This window comes from Zonotrichia leucophrys, chromosome 12 (assembly GCF_028769735.1).
Source record: "Zonotrichia leucophrys gambelii isolate GWCS_2022_RI chromosome 12, RI_Zleu_2.0, whole genome shotgun sequence".
NCBI classification, from domain to species: domain Eukaryota; kingdom Metazoa; phylum Chordata; class Aves; order Passeriformes; family Passerellidae; genus Zonotrichia; species Zonotrichia leucophrys.
The window spans coordinates 9,097,187-9,120,785 of NC_088182.1; the positions used below are offsets into that span (position 1 = coordinate 9,097,187).

Consider the following 23,599-nt stretch of genomic DNA (forward strand, 5'->3'; position numbering starts at 1 on the left):
CTGAGAAATTGAATACTTGTACTCTTTGGAAGTGGCAGGGTGAAAACCCCATTGGCAAAGAGATCTGAAGTGGGGGAGATAGAAAAAAAAGGTAAGACTAATGTTACTGATAGCTACAGAGTGAGGGGAGGCTGGGCTGTAGCAAAGTTTGACATTTCACAGAGCAGGAGATCTGTCCAGAAATGAAGCAGAAGAGGAAGGCAGCGGTGCTCTTGAAGCTGAGACTGTGATGCTGCTCAGGAATACACACTCAAAAAGGAAGCTCCTAGTGCCAGCTCTGCTGCAGATATTGCTGGTTTGTTTTGGCACCCCCAGTCCCGGGCGGATTTACCTCAAACTGTAGTGGAGTATTGCAGCGGCTGGCAGCCAGAGAGGGGATGGGGGAGAACATGACGCCGTAGCCATTGCGAGTCTCCTCCTCGCCGGGCAGCGACGAGCAGGGCGTGGCCAGCTGAGGGCTCGCTGTGCCGGGCCCCGGAGGCACCGGAGGGACGGGAGGCGGGGGCGTGACAGGGGACAGCGGCCGCAGCAGCTTCTTCACGTTCTGCTCCATCAAGTAGCGAGACTTCCATTTCTTCAGGGGACTCAGCAAGTCTGAAACACAAACTGAGCTGAGGACACGGCTGACCCACTGAACATGAGCACATCCCCCTACTCCCAGCCCAAATGAAGTCTTCAATGCAACTACAAAAGACTCCCAGAAATGAAGTACCTCTGAGTTACTTCTATTCCATGTCTAGAGACTGGTAACAGAACAATACATCATCAGGAACATGCACTGAACAAGGAAAGTAAATATTTCAACTAGAAGCAAGCACAAGAGGGAGCTAGGGGAAATGAAGACATGAAAGGTTAAAAAGAGGAGAGAATAGAGGAGAGAGGTCAGAGGACATATTGTGATTCTTACAAACAAATCAGAGACAGCTCAGTTTTCATTACCTGAACCTAACAGTTCTCTATATGCTACATGAATACAGCCCAAGCACATTTCCACTTCCACTAAGGATTAAAGCCTTTGCCTCAGGCCTACCTCTCTTCAAAATAATAATATTTTTTGATGCTTAGTTTAAAAAAAAAACCAAAACCAAATCACCAGTAAATTCCACAGGGTAGGTCTTGCTTGAGAGGTACATTTATTGGTTCTGGCATTCTGTTTATTTCCTATTCATCTCACCTTTCAATAATCAAATTTGTATTATTTGTGTGATGTGTAGCTTCCTGTCTGTCATCCTTGGAAAACTGATCCCTGACTGGGCTGAGCTGCACTCTCTTTCTCTGTAAATTCAGACACAATATTTAACCATTCTGTTGCTTTACTCAGAGATTTTAACTTCTCCATCCTTGAGACTTACTTAGTGATTTGTTTATTGCACACATGCCTGTAAGACTTTGCTACACCTTCCCACAGTCAGCAAGTATTTAGCTGACCTAACAGCACCTTGCTGAAAAGAGATGATCCTGGGCTCTCTTCCCTCTAACCCCTCCCTTCCATTGTTGAAGACATCCCAGAGCACTGAAATTGATAATGCAATGTTAAGTGATTATCTTCTGACAAGAAAATACTGAGAAACTTCACAAATGCTCAAGTTAGAATGAATCTGCAGAAATTTGAATGAACAGCAAAGCAACATTCTCACCTACCCACAAGCTGTGCCATTGGGCCGCAGGCCACGTTAAATGTCCCTTGTACAGCTCCCTTTGGTGCTCAGCACCTTCCCCAGTCTGACTGCAGTGCCCATGCTGCCCTGATGGTGCTGAGCACTCACCTGTGTCATCCTTGCAGATGCTGGAGGAGCTGCTGTTGTCATTGCTTTGGTATAGACACTGGGTCCTGTTCTCTTGCGGAGCTGCTGAGGTCTGAGTCATCCCCTCTTCCAGGGCCTGCTTGATCCAGCGCTGAAACAGAACGAGACTGCATAAACGTGAAACTCCTCGGGTGCTTTCTCTGCAGTCCTGCAGGATGCACTGAACTCCCACACTGCAGTGGAGCAGGGCAGGCTGCTCACAAGCCTGGAGTACCTCGCTGGTGTGTGCCTGGGTGGGAGCACTGAGCCCACCACTGCTGTGCTGGGGCTGTGCCCCTCCTGACACGGGCTCTGCGAGCAGCAATCAGCACCAGTAACAGAGATAACTAAAGAGCAAATTATAAATATAAAAATGCTGGATGGTGGCACCTAAATCTATTAAAACAATAGTCATTTAAAAGAAAAGGGATACAAATATAATGAACTACGTACAACCACTGATTTTTGCAAAAAAGCTCTTTCCTGCCAAGGAGAGCAAATTTGAGCAAAAAAAAAATCTGACTAAAATGCAAGCAGCAGTTTTCAAGGAGCATAAACCAAGAAAAGAATGATAAAAGCAAATAGTTTCTTCAGCTACTAATAAAAAAGGTAAGTCACAGCAGTCTTCTGAACATGGACAATTAAGAATGTTTCTCACACAAATGAACATGAACTGAAGCCTCAGCAAATCAGCTGCTGCAGTGGGTATGGTAGCCCTGTATCTTGATACAAACTGACTCCTGATGGCAGGCAGGAATCTTTGCTTATTCTACTGTAAAGGTATCTGCCACAACATAGGGGAAAACACTCAGGTGATCCAGTGAAATGACAGCAAACTGCAGAAAAAAAATCAAACAGCAATTTTCATTTGTGTAGTTTAGCCAGGGGGATCACTGTATCCAGACTCCTCTTGTCCTAGAGAGGTTTAAAATTGTACTTTTACCTTTCAGGAATCCACAGTTCATCTGCATGCCAGCAATGTGTATCCTATTAGAGATACACATGTGTCTTATGACTCCTCAAAGCTATGGTGAAAGTACATCACACACTCAGTGGCCACAATCCTCAAAGTGAAAACTTCAAAGCGAGGATGAAGAGCAGGTGACAGGATCTATTCTGATGGCCTTCACTACCGTACAGCAGACACTTCTTCTCTGGTCAAATGGAGCTCAAGGCTTTCCACTGTGGCCGCCAGCAAAAGGGAGAAGTGGCAGCCAGTCTGGAGCACCTCTACCTCAAAGGTGGCATCTGATCTGCCAGCCAAGTCACTGCACAGGGTGTGAGTTACGTGAGAGCAGCTTACAGTTCAGTTTCCTTGCGAGGTTCAGACACTGCCATGCTTTGGATGCAAACTGACATCATCAGCTGGGTTTTTTGGCACAGTTCTCAGTAGTTTAAGGATGAGGCCTGCTGACAATCCAAGAAAATATGTGATCTATTTCAACAGCCTTAATAAATCAGCCTCCTTGGCTGAGTAGTCAAAAGTAGACAAGACACAGATCAGGTCTTGAGAGAGCAAATCATCAAGTTCTGGGCCATTTCTAGACCTCAGCTGGCTGAAAAGGTGTTCCCTGAGAGTTTTCTAAGCATTCCTGAACATAAGAAGCAGATTTCTAGATCTCCAGACCATTAAATCATAAAACCACCAAATACTAAAAATAATCTTCCAAGAAAAAGCCAGGGATCGCCTATGAAATGGATGATACCTCTCACTAGAATAGCTAACAATTATTTACATTCAAAAAGTAGCAATCTAACAAATTATTTCTGCAACATCTGTTCTGGACACAGCAACTTTCAATGCTTTAATAACTATTTAATTGAATAGGTACTATATTTAAGTTTTCAGATTATGAAACAAGAATGCTGGATGACACCATTAATAATTTCTCTACTAAATTGGGAAATGGATAGGGAAAACCATGACACAGCTTAGCAGAGTCTAGAACAATCACTTCTACAATTACAGGCTACCAAACCAATGAGTTGTTCTAACAACATACAAAATCACAAACTTAACATGAGTTTAAATCAACCTGCCAAAGCAAACTCAGTCATACTGGGATGCACAAACTGGGTACAGGTGAGAAGACACAAAGCAACTTTTCTGCTTTGAAAATGTCCCAGCTGCAACACAACACCCAGTTTTGGACACAACTTCAAAGAAGGTGTGGACTAAACAGAAGTCATCAATAGTGAGACCAGTCCACTCCCTGTCCAGATGTGAGAATTAACATTTGACTAGAAAAGAGTCGAAGGCAGCAACAGATTGGAAGACTTGTTCCATGACAATAGTTTTCCCTCAATTTTGAGCTTGCTGGACAGTTGTACAGCAGCTGCACCAAGCACAGAACTCCAAATAACTGTCAGCTTTGCTCTGGATATTTCTCTCTTCCCTGGGGCTCAAAGACACTGTTAAGGTTCAAAAGAAGCTCAAACCTTGCAGTTCTCAGTTTAAAGATGCATGAGGAGGTTGCCCAGGCACACAGAAACAGACAAGGTGTTGTCATACCTCTACATATGAACCATGAAGAGCTTTACCTATGAAGGAAATACTGAAGACACTGTTAGGGCATGACAACAAATTGGCTGAAGGTGGAAAACAGTAAAGTCCAAAGATTCTCTCTGGAAAAATACCCTCAAACAAAGGAAGGCAAAGAAACCAGGACATGGTATCTGAAAGCCACCAAGACAGGGAGAGAAGAAAAGATTTCTGTATAATTGTCCTCAGGTAATCACACAGGAACTGGAAAGTCTCTGAGCAAAACCAGCAGGCAACAGGAAAGATGGATTCCAATACAAATCTGACTGAGTGAACTACCCTGCCTTCCCTGCAGATGAGTAAATACTGGCATTTACTGGTCATCTCTGGAGGAACTAAATCCTTAGCTGGGCCTGGTTCAAGAATCTGCTGTAGATAGGCAGTCTGTGATGCCAAACAAAGAGCTGTGGGCTTGTTCTTGTGAACAGGCAAACTCAAAGCTTTAAACCACAAAGGCTCTCCGAAGAAAATGAATCTTAACTGAGGCACTGGATTCTGGAGCTCCTCTGCAACACTGTCCTATCCCCACAATGCCAACCATCCTCTGACTGTGAAAGTAGAAATATTAAACTTTCTGAGGGAAGCAATCAACACTCTGAATTGTGTATGCTGGATAATAAACAGCCACTGCAGATCTGAAAGTACATGTTTCTAAAAGGGCAGTCACAGAACAGTCGTTCTACCACGGCAAAATGCAAGGATGAAAACTGAACTCTGGCAAGGAGGTCAGCAGTCATAGCCTGGACACTGCATCAACACATCAGCTCAGTGGGAATACACAGAAATAAACTCCAAAAGGACACAACAGCTTTACAAGAGGGCCAGTGAGATGAGCACACACTGTGTAAAGGTAAGACACGAGCAAACATACCTTCTTACAGGAGCTGTAAATGCCATCCAGCAGGAAGGGCCTTCGACGTCTCTCAGGGTTGAAAGGTGAACCAAAGCGAATGTAGTGTTTGGGTGTGGTACAAATCAGTGGGGAGTGCACCAGACCTGGCAACATATTGAGGGTGGTTGCCAAAACTGTTGGGTCTGTAGTAATGCGCAGAGGACACTCAATTGGACACTCCTGCTTTTCTGCCTTGTCGTTCAGCCATTCAGTAACCAGGTACTGAAGGAGGAAACACACAGGTCAGTGCCATCAGCACAGGTGAAGAAGAAAGGCAACATGGCACAATGGTGTATGGAAAGCAATGCTCAGGTCAGCCCACTGCTAAAACCCCCCTCCTTCTCAACAGAAAGGACTTCCTGTGTCAAACCCAATTCTCACCTGCTGGAGACACAACCCAATGTTGCTGTTGGCAGATTATATACAACCGCAAACAGGATGGGACATCCACAATCAGTCTCTAGAGCTTTCCTTACTATCTTTGGGAGCCTGTCTTTTTCACAACTTTCTCAAAACCCTCTAATTTTATAGATTCCAACAAATGTCACAGAAATAGTTTGATTTCATGCCCCGTTCATCTTATTAGAAGATTCTCCAAAAACTTGATCACCCTGTTCAAAACTAGATTCTAAACACAAACAGCTAATTTATGCCCAGTATGTGGCAGCTGCCTGTTACCTTCTGCAATTTTTCCTCCCTTCCAACTTTATTCTAGCTTGTACATGACAGCTGCAGTCACATTCCTTCTTGGTCTAGAATTCTTGGTCTTGAATTCTAAGCTGAAAGTTAACCTCTTTGCTGCACCCTAAATGAATACCTGCCATCCTGCCATCCCAACTTTGAGCACTTGATCATATTTACCTTTTTTGTTTTGGGGTATTTTACTGCAGCTTTAGACTGGGATCCTGTAGCCAGGATAGCAGTTGGGTCAGATCCCGTCAACTGTCTGCCTTCTCCTGGCCCTTCCACATTGCTGACATCTGTTGTGGTTACCAAGCTGGCAGTGCTTCCTTCCTCTGGGACAGCCTGTGTGAGTTCAGCTTGCTGGGAACTGGCTTGTTTCTGCCTTCTCAGTCTTTGTGCTGAACTGGTCCGGTATCGAGAGAAGCGACTTTTTGGTCGAGGCCTGGAGGGTTTTGCTGGAGCTGGCTTAGCCACTGTTTTTTCAGGGACAGCATCCTACAAAATAAACTGCCATTAGTCTGAGCCCCTCAAAGAGTATTCCTTTTCTCTGCATACAGGATCAAGAATTGAGATTTATTTATTGACACTACCTGACTCTCAAAATCTTGTTGGACTCTGTGTTGGTTCATAAGATGGCCTTGGGGACCCTTCAACACTGGCACATTATCGTTTTGTCTTCTGCATTCTTAAAGGACAGAACATGGGTCTTTAGGAAGAAAGCAGCAATAGGAAACTTGCTGCTTGTCTCGAGATAACTGCTCTTATTCCTGACCTGAGCTGACATGGAGCACTCCAGGCAAGTGTCTGAGCCCTGCCATAAAATGGGAACACATGCATCCAAAGTAGACTGGGTCAAAAAAAACCCAAACAAAAAGAAAAGAACTTTTCATTACTGCACTTACGCATCCAACTTAAGTTCACACCAGTTCTCTTCCCTGGAGAAGGAGCTGGGCTTGTTCAGCCCAGAGAGGACTGAGGGGGATGTAACAGCAGTCTTCCTACAAACAGCCTGAAGCCACTAAGAAGATGCAGTGGTGCATCAATGGACATACACTGAAATGAGAGGTTCAGACTGGATACACGGCAAATTTTTTTCAACCTAACAGTCATGAACTGGAAGAGGTGCAATCTCCATCCCTGGAGGTTTTCAAGAGAAGACTGGGTAAAACACTGACCAGCCTGGTCTAGCTTCAGAGCTGTCCCTACCTAACTCAGAATGGGCTAGAAAGCCCACAAAGCTCCTCCCCGCCTGAACGACCTTATGATCAGAAATGCTGCACCTGAGCCTTGTACAAGATAGCAAACAGTGCTATCCTCATCTTACCGCCACTTGTGAGGAGCGTCGTGTGTTCACCCCAGTACTGCTGGTACTGTTAGCAACAGGAGGAGCAGGAGGAGGAGGAGGAGGAGGTGGAGGAGGCGGAGGAGCAGGAGGAGCACTCGGTGCTGAACTTCCATCTTCAGTTTCAGGAGTCTCTGTTTTCACTTCTTCCAGCTCAGGAGCTTCAGAACTGACGTTGATTTCAGCATCAGTGCTGTTACGGTCTGATGGTTGCTCTCGTCTCCTCTTTCTCTTTTCTAAGTTCTCAAACATGTGCATGATGGCTTCCACCTTCCTGTCTTCCCGGGACTACAACACAAGGGAAATTGAAGTAAGCATGGTGAATTACGCACATAAACAAGGCAAGAACAGATATGGGAAGCAGCACAAAGAGAACAACTGCCAAATAGCAATGACAAAAGCCAGACAGAGGACAGAGAGAAGCAGTTCTTATCAGTTATTTGCATTTTTCAATATGGCAAATTTCCCAGAATAACAACATAATCATGTGTTTGTAGCACAAGTAGAAGAACTTGACTTTGTTCTTAAATAGGACCACTTAGATACTACTGAGTTATATTAATAAAACAGCCACAAGGATATGCATAATTTTGAAGAATTAAAAATGGTAAGAAAGCATAAGTAGAGTGGAGAGATGACTTGGAAACAAATACAGCTATTTGCCAATGACCAACCAAACAGAAGCCAGGGGCAATAGATGTACATGATTAAGTAATTTGCAGCAAGTGTAATACACCACACAAACTGATTAAAATGTTCCAGATTCATTCTTTTCCCAGCAAGAATGTCAGAAGATGACCCAGCTCAAAAATAAAAGCTCTGGTCTAAGCAGCTTACATAGTGGCTAAGAAAAACAGAACATGAGAGAATAGAGAGGCAAAACAAGTCAATTTATTAGGTAAACACAAAGGACAGGAAATCTTATCACCAGGCTGTGTCAGGAATAATTGGTACCTATGCATATAAAAAGTCCAGTACAAAAACGTTGCAGTGACTGGCAAGAATCAAGTGAGTTTAAAGAAGTGGGGTCAATTGTCTTCTGAGATTTATCATGAAGGAAGTATCTTGGAGGCCATGGCCTGGCCTTTACAGTTTTCTATTAAAAAATACTACACACACACAAAGAGAGAGACTGGGGAAACTACAGAGATGGGTATTTACCTGATGCCAAGTATAGAAAACTGAATCGCATTAAAGCAGATTAACTGGTGCAACCTACAGGAACAGGGCTTACAGGCTGACAGGAAACTAACACTTCATTTAGGCTTACTGAACTATTCTGTCCCAAAAAGAGATCCGCCTCCCTGCATTAAAATGAAATCTTCCCTCCAAAGCTTTAAGGCCAATCTGATGGATGACTGCTCTCATTCAAATTTCAGTGGAAACTGACTGCTTTATCTCATCTGTTCTAAAAAAATCCATCAGTTAATCCAAGCATCTCTCCACTGGATGGCCCTTGGCTCTCCAGGTTGCTGCACTATCTTAACATTTAAAGCATTCTCAGGAAATTTACACTTGGCAGATTCATATTCCTGTTTAGAGGAAGACAGGTGATTATGATACTGGTGAGCAAAGAAGAACAGGGAATTCCTATCTTCAATATATTTGCTGGCTGGTAAAAGGATGGGAGCAATTTTTCTGTTTTTCTTCCTTGGGTTTCTGGTTGGTTGGTTGTTTTATTTGTGTATTTGCATTTTTGTTTGAATTTTTCTCTTGTTTATTTAAATTAACAAATTGAGAGCCAGAATGACTCCATTCACATGCATAAAACATTCTAATCCAGGCAGCAATCCCAGGAGCCATAAGCAACACAAGAAAAAAAACCACCAGCTCTACTCAGTAAAGATGAAGGCTAAAATAAGACTATTATCAAAGATCCTAGAGCACTAAGATATAAGTAAGTAATATATTAAGGAAGTGCCAATACTACTGTTGGTGGTCTACTCCTCTGACTGACTTTTGCAACTTGATCCCACTCTTTTCCCCACATGGCAACATGTTTATGAAACCATACACTGAACAGATAGCTGTTTACAAATCTAACCCAGCAAAAATGACCAAGTTTTAAGAAAAATCAGGTTCTGGTTCATGGTAGGATCGAATTGAAGATATCCCTGCTCACTGAGGTGGGGCAGGACTAAGTGACCTTTGATAGTCCTTTCCAACTCAAACTATGCTATGGTTCTATATAGTGCCATAAATTCTTGTGCTGGCAATAAGGAAGGGCAGCAGGAACATAAAAAAGGTCCAACTGCCTTTTTGGAACCTAGTGCTGATGGTTCTGCTAAAGGTGTGCTTTAGACTATAGAACAGCCCTGAAGGTAACAGTTAAACCTTTCAACGAGGAAACAAATCTATAGTGTATCTCCTAATCTGCAGCACCCTAACATAAATCCTGTGACTTGAAGTCAACCAAACCTCGGTGGTTTTTTACTCCCCCTTTTTTTTCTTTTGCTGCTGCTAATCAAATTACTGAAGATCGCTAACAGATGGGATTTGTGTTCAAACAAGTGAAATATCCACCTGGACCTGTTGGTCACTGCATGAAGTAAGTCCTAAAGAGGGTGATACCCAGACAGAGAGAGCTACTTGCCCGTCTGCTGTGGACCGAGGCTCCCTGTTCATCTACAGGCTCCTCTTTCTCCCCTTCTTGTTTCTCCTCCTTCTCTGGCACCTGAGATAGAAACCCAGATTAAGTAACCCAGTACTGTTCCAAAGTTACCAAAATTTCTATGGTAATTTAAGGTGCTAAAGGTTTAAAAAAAACACTTCCTGCAGTTTCTGTTCTGAAGATTCCAATGCTATTGGATCAGACTCCTGCAGCACTGAATGCTAACATATACAACAAGGGGGCAAAGATTTTACCTCATTGTCACTGACTGCTGCAGGTCCCTCAGGAACCTCCTCAGTTTGCTGAGTGCCGTTCTCATCCAACGCAAGGCTCTGCTGCTCCATTTCCAGCTCCTTTCGTCGGGCCTTTCGCCGGCGTGTTTCTGCCCCAATGAGTGTGCCTAAAACAGGTGGAGGTAGGTGTTCTGCAGCATTTGGGCTACGTTTCTGCACAGGGCAATTCCGGTTCCCCTTGTGACACGCACAGTCCACTTTATAATTGCTGCTCCAAAACACAAACATAATTCGTGTCACTCTTCATTTCTCAACCCCTGCACAGAGACATTCAATACATCTCCTACTAAACATCTCACCACGTGCCAAAGCAAGGACAGCAGGCTACCTTATGGCCTCTATTGGAGAATATGCCAGCAGAACTGGACAGAATAGCCGGGAAATGCAATTCAGTAGAAAACGGAGCAATATGTAGAATGCGAGGAAAGGGCTGGAGGAAGATGTCCAGTCCAGGAGGGCAGTGGAGAGCTCCTGGGCGAGGTGAAGGACTCACCAGATGTTGTACTCATAGTCAAAGGCGATGGTAACCTCTGTGTCCTTGGCAATGGTGGCAACAGCATAGATGCACAGGTGGATCATCCCATCAGCAATCACATGACGAACCTTGTTAAACGAAGTAGAAAGAAGCTGACATCTCCACAGGTTGCATTTCCTACTTCCAAGACAGAAGTCTCCTTTTGCAAAGTAGCTCTTATTCTACTCTATGAGTAATTATCCCAAATTCTCCATAGGGAAAAGCCAGCTTCACTGCTCTTGTCTCATACTGTGCTTTTCCACTTACAACTACTACCACCTGCTTACCCTCAGTATCATTGTGCAGCCAAGGGAAAGACTTAAGAGAAATCTTTCTCTTCCAAAAAAACCTCCCTCATGTTCCCAAACTGTCTCATATTCCAAGTATAAACCATCAAACAAGCAAGTGACACAGAGAATTTACTGTACTTAGTGCATTTTAAGTTAGGGAAAGCACTAAGCTTATGTAAAACATGTATTTGCAGTAGCAGTGATGATGAAAAGAGAATTTACCTCTGCATTTGGAGTGCAGGACCGCCTGATGAACCTGGCATCATTACCAAAGGTGCGGGCATCAACACACATCTCAACGCCATTGAACTTGGAGTAGAACAGCACAAAGGGATATGGCCTGCAGAAGCAACAGAACATCTCAGTCCCAAAATACCCAATTCCCAAAGCACTGTTGTTAACAGGTCCCTCACTTCACTGGAAGCAGAACTTCCATCAGCACTACTGCTCTGGGGTTAGGTACTTCCAACTATTTAAAAGATCTGTTTCAGAGGGTTTGGCCCATAAGCAGAGCATCAAGCTGAGGTGCTATATCTGATTTCCCACTTCTATGGAAGGCACAGCTGACAGGACCCTCTAAGTGAGCACTATCCCAAAGAGACACCAGTCTCTCTGTGCCACGATGCTCTCATACCCATCATTTCATAGTACTCTTACTTTTTGAAGAAATGCCCATTGACCTCGAATTGCTGCCGTAACATAACTTTCCCTCGATACTCAATTATGAGGGTATCTAGTGCCAAGTCTCTCGCTGCCCTCAGGATCTTCCGGTGCTTCTGAACCCGAGTCACCCTTCCCAGCTGCAGCTGTAACAAAAATCAGAGCAAAAGAGGAACATTTGAACCAAAGGCCTCTAACTCATGAGGAATATTTTACCTATATAAAAAGAAAATATATTCTAACAGCAACACACAGAAACTCTGCCAGGTGAATATGTTGTTTATTTTATAATAATTTAGTAATGACCAAAAACTTTGATAATATTTATCAAAAGCAAACAGTATTTACTCCTTTCCTTCAACAATAGTCTGACAAATCTATTAGACCGAGTATTTCAGTCTTGCATCTAGGAAGCATAACCAGACCTGTCACTTGATACTAACTGGGAATTGCTTTGCAATTATGGCCACTTTCACAGCCAGAATAACTGAGATCTTCCCTAAATTGTGGGTTGTCACACATTCAGAGGAAAAAAATGCAAGCTTTTCCTTCTGCAGAGGATGGTAAATTCCAGCAAACAGGCCAAAGACTTAAGCTGGCAATTTCCATCTCCATCCAGAAACTTCTCTACTTATCTCTTCTCAGCTAGTGCTGTTGATTCAAGTTTTTTTTTTTAAACATGAGGAACAAAATTTTTAATGAAGTAGCGACAGTTCGTTAAAGTCTTCAGCTCTACTACAATTGATTTTCATAACAATGTGTCCTGACACCAAGAAACCACAACATTCTTTAAGTACAGACATCGAAACATGACATATTTTATGGAATAATGGAAGGGATATATATTATAAGCACTAGGGTATAGGAAAGACTTATTCCATAAAAACAAAGTACTTCTCTTACTTAACAGATGAAACCTCTGTGTAAGTGAAGATTATGTGAAGAAGACTGGCTGCCTCACCACCACTGCTGTGCCTGTTCCTTCCTAAGCATTCTATTCCCTGCTCATAAGGGCCCAGTTTTGATACTTTTCCAAAGTGAACTGAAGCATAAGTGTTCTGACTTCAGTAATAATGACAATTATGTATCTAAATTAGGAGTAAACCACAAAATTTTACTGAAAGCACATTCTCAACTTTTCCTGAGAGAACCTTTATTAGAAACAGCTACTGAGCACTCTGCTGAAATGGATAAAAATTAGTTTAAGGGGCTCAGCCTGAATAATGATAGAACACATGATGTTCTAACCTTGTGGAAATAGAAGTTAATGTCTTCAGGCAGCACTCAGCACTGGGAACCCAGCAAAACCCTTGTACTGAGCACATGAAAATATTGAACCACAGGTCTTTTAAACCCTTTTTTCTGACTGGGATCTTCTATCTATCTCCTCTGTTTAAAACCCCCTCAAGAAAATGACTTTTGTTGTTTCTATAAAACATTATATTGTAGATCTTGGATGAGCTAGTAAAGTAACATATATTTGTTGACTTCTCTCACTCAGATCCAGGATAAAGACAGCTTTATAAAAATATTCACTTGAAACCTATTCAGATGGGAGTAATGGTCCAGAGCTCCTCTTGAGATACAATCCAGTGCCACATTTGTCATGGGGTTTATCTGTCTTATACCAGCAATGGTAGCAATGTCTGTCTGCCAGCAACTGGGAAAACCTGGATATATGTACTGGAGACTCTGAAGAGCCTTGCAGGGTGTTCATCTGGTCCTGACAGAAGCTCACAGAGGATTCCCTAAGTCCACAGAAACATGCTATTTCCAGTCTAAGAAGCTGCACTGTTGGTCCTGATTTCTGATCAACAAACCCATGATATGAGTGAGCTGTAGGATGAGACTGTTTACACTACATGGAGTAGTGGCTAAATTACTTTTAGCACTCTGTACTATTCAACTATGGCAACAAATAAATAAATGGGACCAGATTTCCTAGTGTAGGACAGGAGATAAGAAGTATCTGAAGCTACTAGATGAATTAGGACCCGGTGTGTTTCCAGTTGAATAACTCTGTTTCTATACTATCACTGATTTGTTTTTACACCTTCTCACCTAAGCTGGCCCTGCACAGGACGGTTGGACCAGATGACCTTCAGTGGTTCCTCCCAACCTAAACTGTTCTACTACTCTAAGAGCATAAAAAGATAATATCTTTCAGAAGTTAATGTCTGGTAGCCTTCACTCTCACCTTTGTCCCATGACTGACTTGGGGAATACAGGTGGGATAAGCTGGGGTGGTCAAAGGAGGAGAAAGTCCATGCAGGAAAGAGAAACTCTGCATCTGTGTAACTTATTTATCTGAGTTTGGTGAAAGAGGAATGATCTCACAGCTCTTCTGGTAAGACACAGCTCAGCTTGTTTTCATTTTCTGAATTTAGAAATATGAAGTGGATTAGCTGCCATGCTTTCATGTGTGAAAAGAACAAATGATTTTATTCATGTCACAGGCTAGGGACTGCTGACTGCTAATCAGCCAAAACTGTTCTGATATGTTTGCAGAGCAACATCTGCATAATACTCAGTGGCTTTATTTTATAAAGGCCCTTTTGCTCTTCACTTCAGAATGTGAAATCAGTCAGGGGTTTGAGCTCAAGTCAGCAATTATCAGAGGCAGCAAAGGGCAAATACTAACCCAGGGTTTGGCTTGGCAACAACAGTCAGGAAAGTGATTCACAGCTTTCAGTTTGTCGAGCAACTGGCAGTAGCCAGGACTAAGATGATTTTATTCATAACACTAAACAGCTTCATATTTTCACAACTTTCCCCTTGCATCATGATGACAGCTGAAAACTGGTTTATCATAAAATCACAGAGTAATTTAGGAAAAGCCCTCTAAGACCGAGTTCAACTGTTAACCAGTCCTTTACTAACCCATATCCCACAGTGCCACATCCACAAGTCTTTTAAATATCTCCAGGAATACTGACTCCACCCCACCCCCAGGCAGCTATTCCAGTTTGGTAAACCTTCTGGTAACAAAAAATAATCCTAATATCTAATGTAAACCTCTGCTGGTGCAACTTGAGACCATTTCCTCTTGTCTTACACAAAATATTCCAATGAACACAATCCCATATCCTCCATGTATAACTCTTAACTCATCTTTCCCTACTCTTTCTGGTTTGAGGAAGCTTTCAGGTCACATCTCAATCTCTTTCAAGTATATACTTGCATCACTGTTGACCAAAGTCAAATGACTCTGTGAACTACTAAGAGTATGCAGGGCATAATAAAACATTATTTTTGTTCTTTTCTCCTCTCTCCAGAGTCTTCATGGCCAAAGAGAGCAGCAACAATATTTCTACACAGCTGGCAAATCCTCCTGATTTTTTTCTAGCTCAAAGTACCTATATTCCCTTATCTCAGAGAAAAGCTATTTTTGTGTTCAATAATGATACCTAGTTAATAGACAACTGATGCAAACCAAGAAGCCTTCTCAGTTTGCCTACCAAAGGTGAGATGAGTGAAACAAAAATAGAACACAGCGCATGAGAGCACGTGCTCCACACCTGTGCAGGTGCCCTCCTCACAACACTCCACAGCCACCTCCTGAGCAGAGACAGCAGGACACAGGAGTGACAAGCAGCAACCCAGGACAGGCACCTGGCTTTATCTCAGCGTCCAACAGAAACTACAAAGTCCTCTGACACCTTCCCAGCATGTGCAATGACAAGTACCTGCCAACAGCTTGTTTACAGTAACTACAGCTCACTAACAAGTTTTGCAAGTTTCAATTTTTTTGTTTCTTTGGCATGTATCACATTTGGAGTCTTCTGATTTGGAATACTGGCCACATTTTCCTATGGGAAAACCTAAGCCTGTACTGGGAAGGGAGAGGCTGAAAGAGCATGGCAAGAACAAGCACATTATGTATGGTATATTTTATAGTCTTGTGTCGTGCTGCACACATATCAACAAACACAGCATGTGTTTTATTACTTATTTCAGGACTTCTCCTAAAACTCATGTGAGGCAGACAGAATTAGTTACATTTAGTCTCAAAAAATATTACGATTTCTAGAGAAGTAGAACTTTTTCTTATCTGCATTTCCTGCTTTCTATAGAAAGGCTATAAAGAAATGTTTCTCCCCCCCCCACAAGAAATCTTATTTATTGCAGAACCAGAGGCAAGAATGGAAGAAAGTTTGGTCCAAAGTCCTCTTTCTGCACTCTCCCTTACTGGCACTATCTGTGCTCTGCCTGAAGTGGTTCACCTGTATGAAGGCAGAGGGAAAGGAAGGAGGGAGCACATGAACTTCACTGAGTCAGCTGATATAAACAAGAAAGATTCAAGCACAAACATATACCTGATATTCAGGTTTCTGACTTTGTTCCCTTTACACAGAAGAAATGCCCCACTTCTCTACTGGAGCCCCCCCTTTCAGATGCACCTATCTCCATTCTCCTGGACAAGGAAGGCCCAGGAAAGCCTAAACTGGGTAGGAAGGCTGTACTTTGTTCAGTAAAGCACAGATAAGATGGAACAACAGCTAACAAGAGTATGAATGGGGAAGACATACACCACACAAACACATTGTTTTCCTGTTTCTGCTTGTTTACATGCACTCCATAAAGATGGCAAGACACCAACCACTGCTCATGGTTGGCAAGTTAGTTAGGGAGAGACCAGCTTCCTGAAGTCAGCTGTAGTTGTGCAGTATTTGGAAGTTACAAGAGTCCAAATAATCCAAAATACTGAAATAATGCTGAAAGGTTCTTTAAAATAGCCTTCCACACAACATGAGTCCAGAAATAAAATAAAAAAATAAATAAAGGGGACTGGAAAACTCAGGTGGAAAGCAGGAAATTTCCTATCTCCAGCAAGTGACAGATCTGGTTTTGTCTCAGGCCATTCACTGACCAAAGTATTTATGGCAAAATACCTGTTAACCACATTACAGAAATGTGCAAAATATCCCCAACTTTGCATCACTAATTTAGTTTAACGCAAATATTTGTTAATCTCTCTCTGATTGGCATGATTTCTGATTCACTGTGTATCAAATCTCTGCCTGTTGGCCTGAGCTACAATACTGCTCACCATGCCCTGACCTACTCCCCCGCTGTCCTGCTTGTTCTTACCTGCATCTGGGACCCAATAACAGTATTATTGCAGGCCAGCTCAGTTTTGTTGATTGTGTCCAGCATAGCAGTTTTGCCCACATAGTCTTTATTGGAGCTGAGGTGTCGCTCCAGCAGGTTCTGCACATCAGCACTGTACTGGTTGGTGAAGGCCTCCTCGTACTGGTCCGTCCACAGGCGGATCCGATTCTCCCACCCTTCAGCTGTGTTTTCATCCAAGGCATGTGCTTCAGAAGGGGAATTCTGCACCAAACAGCAAAGAATGAATGGATGGTACACAGCAGGAAAACCTATCCACAGTGCTCCGAGCACATGAATAAGCTACAAAAGAAGGCAAATCAGTGCCAAGCTATGTAAGTGTTGGTTATGAGGACACATTTTTCAGCATCTGCACCCTCCAGAACATTGTACAACAGTGTCACTCAGAAATCTACTGATATTTCTGTGCAGAACTAAGACCTCTTGAAAGCTGGTACTTGGCGCTGCTACATAAAATAAAATCAGGCTAGCACATGGCCAGAAAAAAATTTAAGCCACTTTGGAAAAATAATTAAGTATATTAAAAAAGCAAAGCCACAGAACACACAAAGGCAAATAAATTTCATGTAGGCTTGTCCTGCAGTCAACCCACTCATGGCTAGCACAATGCTCAATGATGCTGACTGCATCTCAATCTTTGCAGTGACTGATCCAAAAATAGTCCTGAACCTTCTAGCTAAATGGTCACCAGAGTTTCAAGAAACTGAATGTAGAGCATAAGCTAATACCCACAGGGTTAAAACTGCAAGTCCTAAGCAGAGTAAAGAAGAGAGGGCAAAATCAGGTAATCCGTTTAGACTGTCTTGTAAAGGAGGGGAAAACAGAAGCTGGTAGAAAGAAAAAGACTTAAGCTTCATTCTTTACTTGGCAGTAGTTGAAGTAAATACTCCAGAGCTCAGCAACTCAACTGGCTTCATAAAGCACTGAGACACATATGACACTGAGGTCTTAGTAACAAGGACAAGTGAAGAGCAATCATTATTTTAATAATATATATTAAAAACATAGTAAGAGTTGCCATGCATTTTTACCCTCTCAAGTCACTTGCATGCTATGGAGATGGTGCATAGGGACACCACAGTATTCTCCTCTTTTCTCTCAGCCACCTGCCAGAAGCCACTGCCAGCTGCAGGGCTGGGGTCAGGTGGAACTGAGCAAACCTTAAGGCACCTCTTAAATGCAGCTTACAGTTCAAGTCTACTTTTTTTGTCAAATAACCTTCCAATTCAATGGCCACACCTACCACTATTGGAGGAAGTCAGAGATAAATATATTGTCCCATCCATTCCTAGTAAGAGGATGTGGAGACAAACAAGGCAGCACTCCTAGGGACTCCCAATATTAAACTTGTGAACTACTTTGATGTCCAAGCTTGAAATAGCTTTGATGCAATCAAACAATAACTGCCCTCACAGAAGAGCAGCCACAACCAGTTCTACATCCCTTACATCAAACACCCCACTCCCAAGTGCCATGAATCAATCACCTCTCAGAACTGGATTGCATTATCTGACTGGAAGCTATCAGAAGCAAATGGAAGGTTCAAGGGGCAATTCCTGTGATAGCCTTTTGCATAGGCCTCCTTGTGGTGCACTGTAAGGTTTGAGTTATTACAAGGCTGGCCCCACAATCAGAAATTTCCCAGGGAAACCAAAAGAGGGAAAAAATAAAGGGGGAAAAGCCCCACCACCAACACAGAGGGTTGTCATTTCTACTCACCTTCATCCTCAAAGACTTTCGTGAGCCCTCTCGAAAAGCCTGTCCCCCAGACAAGGAGAGAGAGAAAAAAACAAAGTATTATAAATTTCCTAAGAACTAGAATCTCACACTTACTTCAATCCTTAATAAAAGATGGTAAGAATTACAGGAAAACCTACACAAGAAACAATGAACCTGAACAAAAAGAGACTCTGCAATGCAAATCCAGTGGAAACTGCTGAAAAGCTTGATGGCCAGGATTTCTGAACTAAAAAAACCTGCCTCACACTTAGTAAAAATGTCAAGATCAAAACCAAAACTTTCCCAACTAACCTCACTTGCTTTGACACAAGAAAGGTCCAGCAACAGAATTAAGGTAGTTCACAACAACAAAATAACCCCTCCAAACCACACATAGCTCCTGCCCCCAGCGTTTTATTTAATCAGTGCCTACCAGAAGAACTTCAAGGGAAACCTAGCCTGTGGAAAATCATGGTAAAGCTGGCAGATGATGGGAAAGAACCAGCTGCTCACACACTTGCATTCCAATATAAGCAATTCAAAATTATTTCAGTCCCCAGATCCTCATAAACAAGACAGTAAAGTCATCCCTCAACAAATGTTCATCACTACCTACATAGTTTTCCACACAGGCACTATCTCTGTCCCTGAAGAACAGTGCCAAGAAGCTCTGCAGCCCAAATTCCTCAACAAAGCCTGCTAAAAAATACCATGCTCCCTTCATTTTTCATTCTATTCACAGACTGACCCTTTCCCACAAACAGCCAGACTCCAAAAGCTACTTCCCCAAATCCTAATACAGCAAAAGGAAAAAATATGTAATTGAGTCCAAGCGCTGAGCATGAATGGCCAGCATTGGGAAATAAGGGTGGAGCTCCAGCAAGGTAATTTTTAAACCAACAGCCACGTACTCCAGCAGGTCACAAATACAAGGCGTCCCATTATTACACCCAAAAGAGCAATTCTTGACAGAACAAAAATATTTTGTCTGCTGCCCGCTTGTCAACCTGCTCATAACAACACTGCACAGCATTTGGTAGGAACTGCAGCAACCCTGTCTCTCTCCACATACCTTGATCTTTTTGGCCTTTGGAGCAGCACGAGCCTTTTCTGTACTCCTCTTCCTCTTCTTGGGTTTGCTCCTGCGGACGCGGTTGACGGTCAGCGTGATGCTGGTGGGCGTGTGCTGCGTGGCCGTGTACAGCACTGTGGAGGGAGAGAGTTCTTCATCCCAGCTCTCAGTGGCACTGCTGTCCCCGCCTAGAGAGACAAGTGCTTCATGAGAACAGCTTCTCATCCCTGAGAGCACAGATTACCCTTATGTCTGTTTTCATCAAGACAACTTGTTGCCCCTGCATAGCTCTTCCCTGAGAGTATTATATCACCTCAGTTTTCCCACCCAAACTGGGAACACGTGTTCCAAACTTCTGATATGTCACAGAATGGCACTGATGAAAATTCTCCTTTTCTGTTCACAAGATAATCTGATTTTCCCTAGAGCTAACTGAGGTGAAGCGTAAGGAGAGGAGAAAATCCCAGTGGTTGGGAGGCAAAGAACATTAGCTGGCACTGATCACAGTTAAATGATTACAGCATCCAAAAGACAAAGGTCTTGAAAAAGGAAAATAAAAGTCACTGTTATCAGAATTATAACCTCAAACTCACCTGACACGTTGTCCTGCTTCCGGTGGCGGAGTCTGATCACCTTCCCCCTGCTCATTCCTCTGCCAAAGGAGAATGCACAATTGAAGCTGGTTTGTAGGAGTAAAGTCACTTGAAATTCAACAGGATGTCACAAGATGCGTGCCCTCAGTGGGGCCCAGGATGATAAGAACATCGATTTAACATCCTCATCTCCACTCCTGGTGCCACCAACACTTGTCAGGCTGACAACGCAAAGGAGGAGGGTCAATACTGGGTAAAGCACTGGAAAGAACGCTCCAGTTAGCAAAAGGAAGTCTGTCCCACAGCCCAAAGGTGACACGGTTCAGTATGAGCAGTCAAGACAAGGAGCAGCCCAGATCTGCACTGCACCAAAGCTCACCTGCACTTTTCACACTTGAGGAGGAAACCATCTTGAGAGACACTGCAGTGGCACCAAGTGGGAATTGATTCTCCTTCTGAGGAGCTCTCACTATCCCCGGAGTTCTCCTCATCAGGTGAGTGCAGGCCATTCAGTTCTGCACGAGGTATAATGGTCTGGACAGGAGGAGAGGCTGGCGGCGTTGGAGGAGGAGGGGCTCCATAATTATGATCCTGAAAATGAGTATTTGCAGTACTACTTTTAATGTGAAGATATGATGCCTAGAAACTGAAGTCCCAAATCCACAGTTCCCAGGTTAATATTTAACTGGTGTAAAACAATAGCCTGAATTCCTCAGCCTATCAAGAAGGCACAGTAATAGCTCTGAAACATGTAAATTATTTCCTTCAGCACCAATGAATTAAACTCAAAACCTATGAAAACAACCAGGCTATTTCAACATTAACTGTTGTACTGCTAATAATCTGAGATGACATAAGTGTTAAACAGTGGAACCAGCTTCCCTGAGATGTAGAGTTTCTGCCTGTTGAGATATTCAAAACTGAACTGGACATGGTCTTGAGCAACCTGTTCAGGCAGAGCTTGAACAGGGAAGTTGGATTATGTGATCTCAAGAGGCCCCTTCCAACTTCAATGATTCTGTGACACCCTGTTCAAGCCATGCTCCCCCTCCCATGCTCCTGACTGCTCCTTGATCCTCGTTCTTTTAAGTCACCACTGTGAAAATCTGCGCAGTTGAAACAAGTATAAATAGTGCACAATAAACCAAATGGGGCATAAAATTACCACCAGGAAAATATTATATATTCATATATATTCACACTTCATTCATTTAGTTCATTCAGTTAAAAATCTATCACCTAGAACACTAATAAAGTTTGCTGTAGAGTATGCAAGACTTCACAAACAATAAACACAGAAATGAAAAACGTATGGCAGCACTCAGCTCTAACTTAGTGTTCCCTAAGAAATAAGCCAAAATTCCTAAGGCTTAATAGGCAAAGAACTATGGAACAAGCAGAAAAGAGCAAAAGTAGACAGTAAAGAGCTGATTCACTGCAGAGAGAGTACTCACTGCGTAAGGCAGCCCGCGATAGCTGTGTTTCTGGGTGGCCCCATAGCCGTGGCTGGAGTACACATTCTTCTCACTGACAGCTGGACTAGCTTCCACAGACTCTGGGCTGCAGAAAGGGCCAGAAGTAAAACCCATCAATACAACATCATTTTTTTTTTAGTGCCAGTATTTCACTGCTCTTTTCTATTGAACACATGAGCTCAAAATGAAGAAACTTCATGAAATCGAGGTAGTGTCATGCGTTTCACCAAGCATCATGTGTGCAGAAGCTGTACAGGATGAACCTGCTCTCAGAGGGAAGGAACTGAGTAAGGGCCACCCTATATAGCTCATTAAAACTAGGTCTCAGTCTGGGAAGTTAAAAAGGTAATTAGCATGTAAGAAGCTCAGTTTCCTTATTGTTGAGGAAATTGGGTCTAGTTCAGCATTCGCATCTGAACCCAGCTAGCCTAATCTCAAAGCCACTGAACAGTACTGCCATTTTATCTCTGCAACAGCTTATTTCAACTGCAGCTAAGCAGCTTTCCTGCACCTGCACTTGCTTCTCTCTCCCTCAGATACCAATTGTTCCTGAGTCCAACATCCTGTGATAAAGCCTGCATGAAAACTGCAGCTATCCTGACAGCAACTATCAGGAACAGGAGATTCCTGTTACAAAGAGACAACAAAATCCATGTCCTGGACAGATAGTGGCCACAGACAGATCAGATTCACCCTGAGCTTTCTATACAGCAGCCTGCAATGAGCAGAACAGGAAATCTGCTGCTAAGGTACAATGCACTCTTCCACCACAGGGTGGTGAAAAAAAACAGCTAAAAATCAAAGGTATATCCTCAGCAGAAAGCTGCAGAAAACCTACTCAGAGAAGGGACAGCTGCAATTCAATGCAGGGGATATTAGATAATGAGGCTAGAGACAGAACACCAGCAAGGAAACATGCTGTCTTCTGTTACAAGGAGAAGATACAAGTCAGATAACCTGCACAGATCAGAAGTAGGGCCTGTATCAGAGTATGGCAGAATATTACTGAATCATGTCTGCAGATGGAATCTTCATCAAAATTACAGCATGGAGCTGAGCAAGCAGGGAAGAAAAATATAGAAAAGGAAAACTTTACCTCAGACCTCTGCTGCTCTGGTGAGGTCTCACAGGATTCTCAGTGGGTCCTACATAGTCAGCATGAATCAGGCACCATCAAACAATGGCCAGCAATCACACGTGGGGCAGGGCTTAGGCACCCAAGAAGAGCAACCCCTTGCCCTTTGGACTTCCTATTAGCTCTTGAAATCTCTGCTGCACTGAAGTTTGCCCCACCCTGCCACTCAACCTCATCTATTCTCCAAGGCACCAACCTCTGAGCTTCTGGGTTATTCTGGAGTAAGGTGGCTCTGTCTTTGCAACATAAAGGAGCAATAATTTATTGTACAAAGAACTGCAGAAAGTAGAAGACATTACACCTATGCAAAAAACAACTCTGTAGCTCAGGATTTAGGTGCATGACATGATAAATTCAGTCAGTTTTCAATGTGACTACAGCCAGCTAAACTGTCAGAAGCAGGAGATATAGATGTTCTCTCTCAAAGGATGTATTTCTTAATAAAAGGTACCATGTAGAGCTTGCCACATAATCCAGCCTTTGCAACAATCCTTTAGGACTTTCAGATTGGTACAGTGTCAAATCCATTCAGGTTTAATAACCCTTTCAGAAATATTTCAGTATTAGAAGGAAAAGAGCCTGAACTCTCTAAACAGCAGATATGTCCTCTGTCCAAGTCACCCACATTCCTAAGCACAGTCAGACTGGAATACCAGCAATGCTCTGCAAGCATTAGCAATAAAACTTCAGAATTGTTGGTGCAACGGTGTCCAGGGGCAACAACGCTGGGGCCCATGCTTCCTCAGCAGCAGCATGCCAAGGAGCTTCCACACCTCCCAGTATGCAGTCAGACTAACACAGAAAACTACTCTGCAGCCTCCATAGCACCCTCAGATGAACAGCAACACCCTACACCATTTTCA

At 43.0% G+C, this 23,599-nt stretch overlaps 1 protein-coding gene across 1 annotated transcript in view; it reads right to left on the bottom strand.

The window, feature by feature from the left end:
• The window catches only part of SETD5 (SET domain containing 5), a 65,375-nt gene that overhangs the window by 13,805 nt on the left and 27,971 nt on the right, over positions 1-23,599 (bottom strand). The window contains exons 3-18 of the mRNA XM_064723988.1: positions 21,581-21,686; positions 20,506-20,717; positions 20,127-20,185; positions 19,534-19,721; positions 18,462-18,500; positions 16,704-16,946; positions 11,610-11,758; positions 11,175-11,292; positions 10,642-10,751; positions 10,110-10,356; positions 9,838-9,918; positions 7,227-7,532; positions 6,080-6,397; positions 5,198-5,440; positions 1,767-1,896; positions 332-594 (exon numbers count right to left, since the gene is read on the bottom strand). Coding sequence (XP_064580058.1) covers positions 332-594; positions 1,767-1,896; positions 5,198-5,440; positions 6,080-6,397; positions 7,227-7,532; positions 9,838-9,918; positions 10,110-10,356; positions 10,642-10,751; positions 11,175-11,292; positions 11,610-11,758; positions 16,704-16,946; positions 18,462-18,500; positions 19,534-19,721; positions 20,127-20,185; positions 20,506-20,717; positions 21,581-21,686 — 2,812 coding nt within the window. The remainder of the gene's footprint in view (positions 1-331; positions 595-1,766; positions 1,897-5,197; positions 5,441-6,079; positions 6,398-7,226; positions 7,533-9,837; positions 9,919-10,109; positions 10,357-10,641; positions 10,752-11,174; positions 11,293-11,609; positions 11,759-16,703; positions 16,947-18,461; positions 18,501-19,533; positions 19,722-20,126; positions 20,186-20,505; positions 20,718-21,580; positions 21,687-23,599) is intronic.